At 36.1% G+C, this 13901-nt stretch overlaps 8 protein-coding genes across 8 annotated transcripts; 6 read left to right on the top strand and 2 right to left on the bottom strand.

The window, feature by feature from the left end:
- Positions 1-46: 46 nt before the first annotated feature.
- On the top strand, positions 47-4249 carry PRCAT00000494001 (tRNA (guanosine(18)-2'-O)-methyltransferase; the record flags this gene model as incomplete). Its single annotated transcript, XM_062955021.1, has 1 exon — positions 47-4249. The coding sequence occupies one exon, from the start codon at positions 47-49 to the stop codon at positions 4247-4249; it is 4203 nt and encodes a 1400-aa protein (XP_062807337.1).
- A 33-nt stretch (positions 4250-4282) lies between these two features.
- On the bottom strand, positions 4283-5149 carry RRP42 (exosome non-catalytic core subunit; the record flags this gene model as incomplete). The annotated part of the gene is made up of 1 exon (XM_062955010.1): positions 4283-5149. The coding sequence occupies one exon, from the start codon at positions 5147-5149 to the stop codon at positions 4283-4285; it is 867 nt and encodes a 288-aa protein (XP_062807336.1).
- Positions 5150-5323: 174 nt separating this feature from the next.
- Positions 5324-6439, top strand: PRCAT00000492001 (FG-nucleoporin; the record flags this gene model as incomplete). Its single annotated transcript, XM_062954998.1, has 1 exon — positions 5324-6439. The coding sequence occupies one exon, from the start codon at positions 5324-5326 to the stop codon at positions 6437-6439; it is 1116 nt and encodes a 371-aa protein (XP_062807335.1).
- A 138-nt stretch (positions 6440-6577) lies between these two features.
- Positions 6578-8143, bottom strand: PRCAT00000491001 (uncharacterized protein; the record flags this gene model as incomplete). Its single annotated transcript, XM_062954987.1, has 1 exon — positions 6578-8143. The coding sequence occupies one exon, from the start codon at positions 8141-8143 to the stop codon at positions 6578-6580; it is 1566 nt and encodes a 521-aa protein (XP_062807334.1).
- Positions 8144-8334: 191 nt separating this feature from the next.
- PRCAT00000490001 (uncharacterized protein) lies at positions 8335-9486 on the top strand (the record flags this gene model as incomplete). Its single annotated transcript, XM_062954976.1, has 1 exon — positions 8335-9486. The coding sequence occupies one exon, from the start codon at positions 8335-8337 to the stop codon at positions 9484-9486; it is 1152 nt and encodes a 383-aa protein (XP_062807333.1).
- Positions 9487-10254: 768 nt separating this feature from the next.
- Positions 10255-11976, top strand: PTP2 (tyrosine protein phosphatase; the record flags this gene model as incomplete). The annotated part of the gene is made up of 1 exon (XM_062954965.1): positions 10255-11976. One exon carries the CDS (start codon positions 10255-10257, stop codon positions 11974-11976), a length of 1722 nt encoding a protein of 573 aa, XP_062807332.1.
- A 228-nt stretch (positions 11977-12204) lies between these two features.
- Positions 12205-13593, top strand: RAM1 (protein farnesyltransferase; the record flags this gene model as incomplete). The annotated part of the gene is made up of 1 exon (XM_062954954.1): positions 12205-13593. One exon carries the CDS (start codon positions 12205-12207, stop codon positions 13591-13593), a length of 1389 nt encoding a protein of 462 aa, XP_062807331.1.
- An 81-nt stretch (positions 13594-13674) lies between these two features.
- On the top strand, positions 13675-13848 carry PRCAT00000487001 (uncharacterized protein; the record flags this gene model as incomplete). The annotated part of the gene is made up of 1 exon (XM_062954943.1): positions 13675-13848. The coding sequence occupies one exon, from the start codon at positions 13675-13677 to the stop codon at positions 13846-13848; it is 174 nt and encodes a 57-aa protein (XP_062807330.1).
- Between the last annotated feature and the right edge of the window lie 53 nt (positions 13849-13901).

The raw sequence follows: 13901 nt of genomic DNA, 5'->3' as shown, positions 1-13901 counted from the left end.
CCATTTTGTAAAATCTAATCTTAATTTGAATATTTAAACTTCACGAATGCTGCTGAGTACAGTATCTGTACTTACAAAGTATTTAGATCATCAGAAAGTCGCCGACTTGGCTATTCATTTGAGCAATGATCTTTATAATGACCCTAACAACGTAAAGGGTCTATGCGATCTTCTTGATGAGCTAGATTTAGACACAAGAAAACAGATATACCAAAATATTTTTGACTATTGCATGACTATAATGAAGAGTGAAAATTCAATGGAAGAGTCCAAATTGGATGAAGTTCTCGGCTTAGGTAGAAAATTGCCAGACATATTCACTAACATACTAGGGATGATTGAAGATATCTTAGAAACATATATTCACCAAAACTCTACAGGCTTTTTACAGGACTTCAAAGAGATATTTAAAGATATGGAGGTTGGTCTGAAAACTGATCAAACCATTTCAAACGAGTTCGTGCTGTCTTTGCTCCTCAGGTTAGAATATTTTTTCATGAGAAGAAGAGAGAGTGTCAACTATAAATTGGATTTCATTCTTCTTTACTTAGTGGGGGCAAAAAACCACCCGATTTCTTCAAATGCAATGAAAGTTTTACGCTGGAGAATGAATTCCATCATAGAGAAAACTAACGATATGTATCTAATATGGAACGTTATATTCTCGTTGCAAAATTCTTCTGATTCAGCTCATAAGACTGAAGGCTACGTGCTATGGTTTCATTGTTTGCACGGATTCGATTATACTGACAATGATGTTTATCAAGCACTTATTCAAAAACCTCAATATTGGATCATGCTTCAAAATGGGTTGGCTGGTAACTCACACGAGCAGTGCAAGTTGTGTCTAACACTTTTACAGCTTTCGGTTAAAATGATAAACTGTACCATTTCAAATACAATATTCATTTGGAGTAAAGAAAGTAGAGAGACCTATCTCAATGAATGGGCTAGATATATCACCTTATATGAGATTTTGAGGATCGATACTTCTTTGCATCAAGCGGAGGCTGGGTACAATGACTTGATGAGCTTTGTTTCGCCAAACTCCCTTGTTCACCCATCCTGGGGATATTACTTATTGTCGACAGGCTTCAAAGCCACAATGGATTCGGTTAGGAAGTTTTCCCTCAACTTATTATTTAATATACCCGAAAGCAGCCTTTGCACTTTCAAGTATGCTTTAGCTCCTTTGGAAAGTGTTTTCTTGCCTTACGCGATGATCGCATCACATTTTGATGTTAGAGAGATGGATGGGGTTAATGAATGTCCTTTTGGGACAAAATTATCCAATTTCATTTCTAAGGTATTGAAGAGCATTCATGATACGAAAGATGCTGAAGATATCGTTTATTATATTTTGAAGGTTTTAGTGGAGATGAAAGAAGCATTTGACCCAGCTAGAATATATATATGCTTCGGAATTGTCAAGGGTTTGAAAGGTAGGGAAATATTGAGATTCGGCTGTCATGACAAATTACTTTTACATCTCTTTGAAGGCTCTTCAGAAGGACCACTTTTTGAAAGTGTTTCTCAAACGTTAAATTTGAAAATACTAATGTCATTCAAGTTTGATAATATAAGTGCATTTATAGGCATGATTGGAAAATTTATCAATTTCAATGGCTTTGAGTTAGTTAAACGTAATTTCTCATTAATTTCAACATATGTTGCCAATAAAAATGTTCCCTTGGTGGACATCACAGATATTCTTTCCGGTGAATATTCAATTAATCATAAGGCGATCGCGATACGTCTTATTTATCCAAGCGGTGAGCCACCATATAGCTCAGAATTTCTGGAGACATTGTTAGGTAAACTTCTTGAATTTGAATTTATTTTGAGCACTACAGCCCGTGAAGAAATTATAATGCTATATCGTAAGCTAATAATTAATGCGCTAAATGGTAATTTGAGTGTTGAACTGTATGACATATTAGCGAAGGTTGACTTTCAGAAATATCAAATATTTGTGCCAGCTACATATGATTGGTCTGGAATCTGGAAAAGCATTACTGGTGGTCTTTGTTCTAAGGTCTTGGAGCAAGTTGAGGCTTCTTTGACGCGTTTCAGCTTCTTTAATAATATATGTTCAATGATAGGGTCAAAGCCTGATATTGGTACTATTTTAAGGGCTCAGGATGCATTCATGAACAATTCTTCAAATTTGAGCAAGTGCGTTCAACACTTTTACAAAATAAAAGAGGCAATAATTGGAGAGTTCTATAATCTTCTATCATTATCTACAACGAACCATATACTTGCAGACTCTCAAATTGAAAATTTGGTCGACAAGCTCGACCATGGACTCGGTGATTACAAGGCCAATACATCGCTAGTCAACTTAACTAGTAACTTGCTAATTTCAGCAAAGGGTAAGGACCTAGTAAGCAGAATTGTGAATTTCGTGGTTGAGTTATGGGAAAATTTAACAGATTCTCGTCTTCAGCTTAATCAAAAAAAGTTGCACGTTTCAATTATCGAACTCTTACTCTGTGAAAAAGTCCTTAATCTATCTTCTTCTGATTCCAGTTTAGATTCCAGTTTGCTCAGGTTTTGTAAATCAATAATCAACTGTTCTTATGGGAGGAGGGGGTTACTTCCATGTCTTTCTAAAAGCATATTGAACTTTCAAGTGCTGAGTCCGATGCTTTTTGAAAAAATTAACTGGATGCCAGAAGTGATAGTCAGAGGGTCTCTTTTGTATCAGCTAAGAAGTAATGTGTTCAAATTAGAATCAGTCGTGGGGAGGATATTCGATGAAACACATTCGTTAAATAGTGAATCGAGCCTATACTATCAAGTATATGGGGAAAAAGAAATCAGCAGCAAGATTAATTTCACAGCTTCAGTCATGTCGACTAAAACCAAAAGTTTTGATTTTAATGTTTTTAAGTTCATCATAGACAGTTCAGAAGAATTCAGCCTATTCAAGGTGCTCCGTGCTCAAGATGGATACGAAGAATGGACCAGGATTCAACTTTTCGCAATTTTAGTTCCAATAACTTATAGACTTGATAATTCGCTTTTAAACCAGTTTTTAAATGATGTTTTAAAAGCCATTGAAACGGACCCGAGTCCCTTAGTCAGAGTCTATTTAGAATGGATCCTTGCTCTTCACTTAGACCAGAATTATTCTGACAAGCTCTTAAATGCCTTGATGGACAGTGATGGGACTATGAAGCCGACTGTTGTTACCTCCTATGAACGAATTTTGTATTTGCTGGTCAAGCAACTACCTTTTGAAGAAAAGTCAGATAAAATGGCGCGTTTACTTACCATCTTGATTCCAGCAGCAAGCTCGAATAAGGCCATGACCCGTCATTTTTCATTATCATTGATCTGCTCGGCTTTTTATGAAGTCAAATCACAAGGAATAAACTTAGAAACAAATATTTATTCAGTCATCAAAAACATGCACGATACTGCAATCCGATCCGAATCTTTTGGTCAATATAGAAGCGGTGATGCTTTACTATGGGATGTTAAAAAAGATTTGACCTTAGTGGGCTTATCTGGTGGTTTATTATTGAGATTGAGTGACCGTCAAGATATTGACTTTGTATTAAAAGAGCAATTTTTTCATTATTTATCTCCTGAAGTAATCCAATTATTAAATTATCCAATTGGAGATGACTTGAAGGACGAGTGGATACGTGAGAAGGCTAGGCACCATATTATCAAACACCCTTTGCTCCTGACATCACAGACCCCATTGCAAACCAAGAGCGGAGCTTGGAACACAATTATGAATATGGATGAATCACGGAGCACTGATGTCAAAAGAAGTGACTTAATAGTTGTTGCTTCACTTGTCGACAAGCCTCCCAACTTGGGAGGTATTTGTAGGTTATGCGATGTTTTAGGAGCCGGGTTATTAACTCTTCATGATATTAAAGTGAAAGAGCACCAGCAGTTCAAAAGTGTTGCAGTCACGGCCGACCAATGGATGCCCACAACCGAGGTGAAACAAGAGGATATTAAAAGCTATCTTTTAAGCAAGAAGAAAGAGGGTTACACTTTGCTTGGACTTGAACAAACTGACAAATCCATCCAGCTAGACAGTAAGTTCAAGTTTCCTGAAAAGTCTCTTATTTTATTAGGCGCTGAAAAGGAGGGAATTAGGGGTGATTTACTCGTGGATTTGGACGATTGCATTGAAATAAAGCAAGTTGGAGTTATAAGATCTATGAACATTCAAACTGCAACTGCTGTGATTGTTCACGCTTATTCCATGCAACATTGCTAAAGCAAGATTCCTATAGTAGACAATTTATGTATATTAAAATATTGTATTATATCCACCGTCGTCCTGCTCTATTAAATTATCTAGAGCCTTCACAATGAATCCACAATGTTTATTGCACATTCTCAAGCTTTCTAAAATAACATCTTTTTTAACTCCTTTAAAATTATTATTGTTTGAATTGGTAGCAAGGTTCAAATTATTAATTGGACTTATAACCGATTCTCCCAGAAAACTTATAACTAGTCCATTCTCTAAAACTTGTTCCTCTTCCACCGAAGGATCGAATAGCAAATTTGATCCTACTGTGCCTATTGAAATTATGATGGGTGGCTGAAACTTTGTATTATTAAAAAAATCATTCAAAGATACTGCTCTATCCCAGTCATCTGAAAATGTAGGCTGTTCTTCAACGTCTTCGTCGTTCACTTCACTAACTAGCAAAGGAAGCTTTGTACTCTTTAATGCTAAATAACTCGTAAAACTAATCAAGCTCAAAGGATACGAAGTATGGCTAATAACAATGCAATCAATAAATAGCTTGAACGTATACTTTGACGTGAGTTGCAAGCATTCTATAGGGAAGTTTTTCATTATCATGCTCGTGAGATTGTACTTTAGAGTAGAGACGAAGTTAGAGTCATCTCTGTACCCAGAAACATCAATATCCACCTCAATTATATTAGATTCCTGTGTTTTCAAGACCACTTTGGATTTAACACTTACTATACACTCACTTCCATCCAGTAGTCTTATTCTGGCTGAGCCATTGGATCCAGGCAAAAAAGAAGTTTTAGCCTCCAAGGGGCGATATTGGTATTCTTTTCGAGCATCAGGCCGTATTGGTGGCTTCTGGATAAGAGACTCATACAAAAAGTCCTTCTCAGCTGGCGACAATATCATTCTTTATCAATGAAACAATTTTCTATATCTAAAACTGAACCATTTGAATTATTCTATTAAATTTTTAGGTACAATATACAGGACCCATCACTTAAAAGATTCTGATATCGAGTAAACATTAAAAATTAATAAATCAACACAAAACATTATAGTCTTGTGAATACTTCTTGAGGTATGACTAGTATTCAAGGAAGCGCGGATGACTTGAATCCTACTTGGTTCCAGCATTCTAAAAGGAGGACAATTCCAAACCACTTAGTACCAAAAAAGAAAGCAGGGTTTCAAATAGCATCATCTACATCGTCAAAAGGAACAAAGAAGAACACTTTAGCACCTTCGTCTTCTTCCAACCAATTCAACTTACTTTCTTTTGGAAGCCAGCAACGGAAAAGTTTGAGTCAGGGTGGTACTTTTGATTCAAATAGCACTGTATTTTATGATTCAACGTCCGGTGACATAAGCAAGTATGATGATACAATTAACGAAACAATACATGAGGACTACCCGGAATATCCTACCAACGATGATGTTCCTCCATCAAGGTCTATATACGATTTGAATGATGAGGTATTAATTTCTTTGAATAAGCCTGCTCATCATGCGGATTCGTTCATCAACAAAGACCCTAAGAATTTCAATAATGTTTTTAGCAAACATGACCTGGAAATTGATGAAGGGAAACCAAAAGAGAAAAGCGCATCTTTAAACCCATTGTCTCATAGCGAGTCAGCCATCTTGGTTTTTGGATACCCTGAATCAATGTCATTACAAGTCATTCAGCACTTTATGGAATTCGGAAACGTTTTAGAGAATTTTGAAATTAACAATTCCAAGAAACCTACTCTAGCTTCACATACGTCGCAAAAGAAGATAGTCCCTATCTTCAGTGGTAGAAGTTGGATCAAGATTACTTTTGATAACCCTGCATCTTCAGTTGATGCGTTGCAAGAAAATGGATCTGTATTTAACGGTGTATTGTTAGGAGTGGTCCCCTACACTAAGGACGCAGTTGAAAAGTTGGAAAAGAGAAAATTGAGTGATGAGGAAGATATTGGGTCAGGAATCGATCTGCCAGTACCTGCTAATCGAACAAGAATTGAAAATGAAAACGAAGTCGCTGATCTGTCTTCGTCTTACATGACTAGACTAGATATAAAGGATGGTGCAGGTCTTTTCTTGAAATCAGAAGGTAATTCAAATGATCCTTCCAAATCCTCTAACAATAAAAATGAAAAACTTGGGATACTTCTGAAACTCACGAAGATCATATTTGGGTTTCATGAATTATAGATTAAGTTATGTGAATATAAGTTGATATCATTACGAATCTTAGCAACTTCACAATATAAAAGAAACCAAATTATATACATAAATGCTCGTTTATTCTCATCTCTATATCAATATTATGATACTTGAAGTCCTTTAATTTTATCTCCATCGCGGTTTGGACGGACTAGGAGTTCTAGTTGGAGATCTCACTCCCGCACTTCTAAAGCTTAGATTCCTTTGGGACTCCGGAGACCGTTCAAGGTGCCTGTAAGTACTAGAAATTCTATCCGGACTCGCAAAACGATTATCAGCGGCCCTTAGATTAGCTAACTTATTAAGCTTTATTGGGCTTGGTGTCCTATTATATAAGGGTGATTTGAAGCTGAGATCAGATTTTGCCCTTGTTGATGCTAGATTTTCATTATTCCTACTTGAATGTGAAATTTTCAGTTTTGAAGCTGGTTTGAATGGAGTAGACGAAGAGTATAAATAGTCAAAATCATCTATTTCTTCATCGTTTTCTTCAAGGCTTTTTAAGAAATCTAATCGTCTTTCGTGGTTGCCACGTTGTGTATGTGAAGGATCGTGATCAAAACTGAGATGGCGATCATTGTTGATACTGTTATTAAATTGAAGTTGGTTATATGTTTGACCTCGTGAAAATGTGTTCCCTTGGTCTCTGTCCTCTACATGATTTGTTAAATCTCCTTCATGATTGTAGTTTTTGACTTCTTTTCCATCAATATCGTGTGTGATAAAGACTTTCAGTTTATTGAAAAGAAATGGATTAACATCTGTCAACACAGTAGAGCCTAAGGGTCCACGAGTTGAATCAATCAAGACATCCTTTTTCAAAATGTTCGTCTTTGGCTTGACAAACTTGTTATTAAATTCACTAAACATCTCTTGATAAAGAATTTGTTTGTCTTCGATAAGTAACAAGAATTTTGTAATTAGAAGATGAAAAGTGAATGATATTAAGGTTACCAAAATCGAGGACTTTATGATTGATAATTCTTTAGATGTTAATTTTACGAACAAAAGATTTAAAGGATTAAAACTTATTGCCAAATATAGTTGAAATTTGGATGGTACCCACATCTTAAGCTGATAAATCTCTTTTTCGAATAAATTTAAGTCAGACTGGTCTTGCATTTCACTTTCGTTGTCGTCTGTTGTCTGATCCTGAAAACCAAGAAACTGTAAAAGTTTGTCTAAGACCCCATTATTGCTTAATGTCACCTTCATTACAGAACTACTACGTGGTTCTTCCGAACAGTAGAGTAAATAGTAGTTTCTATAGGCATTAGCACACAAGAATGCGTTTAAAAAGGCGGAGATTAGTAATGAATATGCCGTTATATTTATAAACCAAACAGTCGACCTAGAAGTATCTTTGTATTTTGCCCTGAGCTTGTCATTCTGGTTGACTTTGCTTTGATCACTCATGTCAGACAATCGCCATTTCAATTCTTCATAACTGTGGTAGTTCGTTTGGAAAAGAGAATTCAGCAGCTTGGCATTGACTGACTCATAGTGGCTCAATGCTTTTGATAGTGACAAAAATAACAAACTAAGGGTTGCACCTAGGGGAAGGGCAACATTCTTTGCATAATCATTCCAATCTATTGAAAGTCTTAATTCATTTAAATATAAGTAAAGATCAAAGGGGTAAGACTTTAACTTAGCAGATAAAGGCTGCTTTCGGATAAGTCGCTTGGGCATCCTCTTTGGATCGTTCATGGTGAAACAATTATCTTAAATTAATATTTGATTCGCTTGAGGGTGCAGCGAAGACTTTTTGTTTGTGAACTAAACGCGTATTTTAGTTCGTAAACAATCTCACCTTGTGGAGCTTATATAACAACATAGATAAACAATTAAAATATTAAAACTAAGTAAGCCGCTTAGCTTCAATGATTGACGATGCAGATATACATCAGTTACAGTCCAAGAATGCCGTGCTAAAGAACAATTTAAAAAAGTTGATACTCGAGTCCAATGATGATTATACAGATATGGACATAATGAAACAAGCGATGAATGATTTTGACAAAGAAAACGAAGACATTGGATTCAGATCAAAACATATGGAGAGTCTACGAAAGAATATTGATGCAATCAAAAGTACACAGTATGACTTGCCTTCTACGGCTTCTCTTAAAGAAGTGAGCCAGAAGATCGTATCACCCACAGAGAGAGAGACTCAGAAATCGAAAGCAGAAAATCCAAAGCCTAAATTAACCTATTCACCTCCTAGGGTAGTAGATCCTTTGGAAAGCTCTCCAAAGGATAACCTATTGTTGAATAAAGTTCTATATCAGAAAGAGTTAATACTGAATCTCAACCAACAACTTACGTCGGCCAAGGCAGAAAGTAAAAAGTTAAAGGAAAAGAATGGTGAATTGGTTTCTATCAACCAAGAGCTTATTCGTGAAAGAGATCAAGAAATTACGAGAAAAGAGAAGTCCATCCTGCGGGAAAATGAGATTTTAAGAGAAGAATTCAAGCATTGTCATGAAAAGGTTCGCCGTTTGAATCAAATAATATCAGAGAAGGAGCATAATCTTAAACTTATTGATAAGCTTAATAAACGACAGGATGTGGAGCTTGAAATTTTGAAATACGAATTAGGGGCTGCAGTCCAATTGGTTGAGAACTTAAGGTCAGTAAATAGCTTTACCAAGTTGTCTTTCTATGATCGATTTTCAAGTTTTCGAAGGCAGTTTTTCTTGCTTAGCGAATTTATTCAAAATGACTTCAAAGCTCCTCCTGTCTTGTCAGAATGCATAGAACATCGAACATTGGAGGAAAATACTACGGATTTATTGTTACGAGACAACACCACAAAAAAATTGCTTGGTGAACCTGTTAAAAAAGTTTCACCAAATATAGATTCCATCCTAATGACCTCCAGCTTTTCAGAAAATAAGGCGCAAAAATCATTTAGAGCATATATTAAAGCAGTTCAATTTATTATAAGAATTCAACGAGATGCTAAAAAAAGAAAACTCGCCAGGCAAAGAATCGTCAATTTGCATCCGGTACATAGACTGCAAGATCGCTAAACAGCTCACTTTATGTCACGGGAATTATTCAATTGTAATTTTGATTTTCGCTTTTTATGCAGCATATCGTACGAGTAACCCCCCCCAGGCTATTGTCATTTATTACTATTCTAGGTTCGTCGGTCACGAGCAAGATCTGGGGAGCATATAGAAAGAACGTCACAACTTACAGTATGGCTACCACTGTTTAGACTAGACAATAAGGGTTTATACGTTTATGCAGTACTACTGGCTGTATGGCCCTACATAGTAGAAAACCTCAATCCTAACAATAACATGCACCAGCACTGTTACATCTGAGATATTGCAATTCGTTTGGACACTTCCCACGTCTGGTGTATGATATTTCACACGTCTGCGATATTTTTCCTAGTCAAGACTTCAAAGGTATCTTTGCCGTAGAATTGCACAACACCTTGAACCACTATACATAGACTCTGACTACATTATCGTAGATGAAATGTTCGTCTACCATCATAAAAATTATCTACGTATTGAAACTGCTACAACCTAACCCAAAAATTTTAAGAAAGCAAGTCTGGAAGTCATCTTTTTGGTGTTAGGGTGTTTGAGAAAATTTCTAGAACATTATGACGTAATGATCTGCTAAATACATTTCATTTATAAATGGTCCAAGGGTTCACCATGCAAAAATTAAAAGTTTTGTATACATTTTTGCTTTAACGACGTATGAGTATTATAAAGTTGTGATTTAAATAACATCAAAGTCAAGTTAAAATCAGAACGGAGGTGAGTGGTATTGGACTGATGACAGTGGACACTGATATTCGTGACATAGGCTGTACACCGACTGCTCCGATGTCACTAAAAATGCCGTCAACGAGCACACACACTAGTCAATGTAGGCTTGATAAGACTTTGCCTATACCATATGTGTTACCGTCGAACGTGAAAAAACTAAGTAAAATAGATGACGCAAATGCATTTGACGTTATTGTGGATGTTAGGCCGTACAATCACTATTCCACGGGTCATTTGAAGGGAGCTGTTAATATATGCATTCCCACTACATTAATGAAAAGAAGATCGTATACACTAGAGTATGTTATTCGCAATAGCAATATTCCAGATCCGACGAAGGATTTGTTGTTGGGAAAAATGAAGTCGCAGCAGTCCGAAGAGGAGCAGCTTTTGAAGGTTCTCTTGTACGACCAAAAATCGGATAACGACCAAATTAGTCATTGTACTTACCAGATGATCCAAAAATTTGAGAATTACAAGGACAGCTTAGATATATACTTCTTGGGAGGTGGGTATGAATCTGGGAGTTTTGATAAGAATTTAATAGAATGTTCTAGCAAGGACCCACCATGTGATGTTCATTGCAAGAACTCATTATCTGGCTTCACGCTACCTTCTGCAACCCCTTTCACTCAAAAATTTGTATCGTCTATTAAAAGGAATACAGTTTTAACCCCCTTAGACACAACTCAGACCGACGCAACATCTGAAAGCAATAGCTTTAAAAACTATCCTCATATTTTTAAAACACCTGAGCATTTCAAGCAATATGTCGATAAATTACCCCCCTGGCTTCAATTTACGAATTCTCTGAATTGTGATATTTTGAGGTATTTGAATGACAAATTTAGTAAAATTGAAAGATTAGAACAAGCTAGACTTAATTTCGTTGCATCTAATAGTTCGGCAAAACATATCCCGAATATTTGCTCTCCTAATGGCCTTTGTCCAAGCTGTGATAATATCAAATACAAAATCCCAAAGGGTGTCGAATATGGATACAAGAATAGATACAATAATATCTGGCCTTATGAGCATTCTAGGGTCAAATTGGATGGCTCAGCCGATGACTATTTCAATGCCAATTTTATTAGTAATTATATTGCTACCCAGAACCCATTACCTGCAACATTTGAAGATTTCTGGAAGACAGTTTGGATCAATAATGTTAACGTTATTGTTTGCTTAAACCAGCAAGTGTTTGGGAAAAGTTATTACGATGATACATATTTTGAAAGTAGTAAGCTACAGATTACAAATTTTGAAAGAACTGATTACTCCGACTTCATTCTCAGAAAGATTAGATTAAGCAATGATGCGGATGAAGGTAAAGAACAAACAGTTTATCACTTAGCATATGAAAAGTGGCCGGATTTTGGAGTGCCTGGCGACTCCAACAGCATATTAAATTTAATTGAATTCAAAAACAAGCTTATAAAAGACGAACGTTTAAATAATAATATAATGGTGCATTGCTCTGCTGGATGTGGGAGAACAGGTGTTTTCATCACTATAGACTCAATGATCAGACAAGTCAAGAATTACAACTCAGGATTTTGGTCCAATAATGATTTGATTTATAAATCTGTACAATATCAAAGGACTCAAAGAATATCTATGGTACAGAATTTTGATCAATTTATTGTTTGCTATGAAATTGTGTTGCTTTATTTGATTAATCATTTTCAAGAGAATGCTACATCTCAATACTTTCCATCTAGTACATAATTTTATTTTAATGAAGTTAATGATTTTGGGACAGTGTAAGCAGCAATACGCCTGAATCCCTTTTTTGCATCGAATCCATATTCTGGGCTTATGACATTAATCTTGTAGATATTAAGCTCACGTGCATCGTATATAGTATGTGTAAAAATTCTATGTGGTGAAATTTTTCTGAAATAACAGATATGATACTCTGGGTAAGGGGCGTCGTATGGTGCAACTATATGGAGAATGTCAAAAGAAAATAGACATACGGATGAACGAATATCACATATTTTGAGTCTTTTGAGGGCTAGGAAATCAATGCTGAGCACAACTTCAGACCCAGAAGGTGGGTACGAAGATATTGAAAATGGTAATATGATTGATAGAGATGTTCTTTTGAATAAAGTTAAATTTATGCTCACTTCAAAACCTATAGCAGAAAATTCTACTGAATGGAATAGCTCTAAGAGTCAAATTGAGACTGAATCAAGAATTGTTGCAATATACAAGAACTTACTGGATGTACGAAGAAGTCATCAGGATGATGGAAAATTATTTGTAAAGAAGCATGCACAGTATGTGAAAAGATGCTTGGAGATGCCTCTACCCCATTATCGTCTGTTGGATGCGAATCATGGGTGGATGCTATATTGGTTGATAAACTCTGATAAAATTCTTAAGGAACCTATTACTCACGAGATAAAGATTCTTGTTACAGATAAAGTAAGAAGACTAGTAATAAATAATGGTTTGGGTGGAATAGCTGGAGGAGCAAATCAAATTGGGCACTTAGCAAGCGCATACGCGTCAGTATTGGCTTTGGTTCTCGTTGAGGATTTTGTTACACTTTCACAGATCAGACACAATATATATGAGTGGCTAATGAGTCTTAAAAATTATGATGGCTCTTTTTCGATGCACAATGATGGGGAAAGAGATACAAGATCGACATATTGCGCATTGGTGATCGCCTCCTTATTGGATATCTTGAGTGATGAGCTTGTACAAAATACTTTAGAATGGATTCAAAAGTGTCAAACATTTGAAGGAGGAATAGCAGGTAGCCCTGGGACTGAAGCTCACGGTGGCTATACCTTTTGTGGATTTGCTAGTTACTTTCTTCTTTTAGGAAGATATGATGATATCCAAGAATCGTTAAAAAACACACTAGACGTCGATTCTCTACTCAGATATGTGAGCATGAGACAGTATCAGATAGAAGGCGGTTTTAGTGGAAGGACAAATAAACTAGTGGATGCTTGTTACAGCTTTTGGATTGGCGCAGTTTTTCCTATGCTTGAATCGGTTATAAGAAAGAACATCTTGTTTGATAGAGAATGTTTGAAAATTTATTTGTTAGAATGTGCACAGCTGCAAGATGGTGGATTAAGAGATAAACCAGGAACTTCAGTTGACTTCTATCATACGAATTATTCTCTATGCGGACTAAGCCTTTGTGAACACCACTATGAATTGAAAGGAAGCACAGATAAAAAAATCGATCACTACGCATATTCATTCAGGTCAAAAGAAAAGGATCTAGACACCGAAACCCAAGCAATTCACCCAGTTTTTGGTATTCCTATAAATGCAGTAGAAAACTGCAGAATTTATTTTCAGAATCATCTTCACTGAAGGCATCAATATACGTATTTCATACTACTTTTTTGATCTCTACTTTATATGTAAATCCATCATTCTGATGTATTTCACTCTATGAAGTATTATAACGAAAGGAGACCAAAGAGTAAAAAAATGCGATTTCTGTGGATCGAACACAGGACCTTCAGATTAACTGTGACTGGAGTTGAACTTCAGTCTGACGCTCTCCCAACTGAGCTAAAACCGCAATATAAACCCACGGCGGGAGTCGAACCCGCAATCTTTTGATTAGAAGTCAAACGCGTTAACCATTACGCTACGCAGGCAGTTTTTTTGTACTG

This window comes from Priceomyces carsonii (genome assembly GCF_900007245.1).
Source record: "Priceomyces carsonii strain CBS4050 genome assembly, scaffold: Debaryomyces_carsonii_scaffold_1, whole genome shotgun sequence".
Lineage (NCBI taxonomy): Eukaryota > Fungi > Ascomycota > Pichiomycetes > Serinales > Debaryomycetaceae > Priceomyces > Priceomyces carsonii.
The sequence above is the reverse complement of the archived record's forward strand: the minus strand, read 5'-3'. Positions and strand labels throughout refer to the sequence as shown.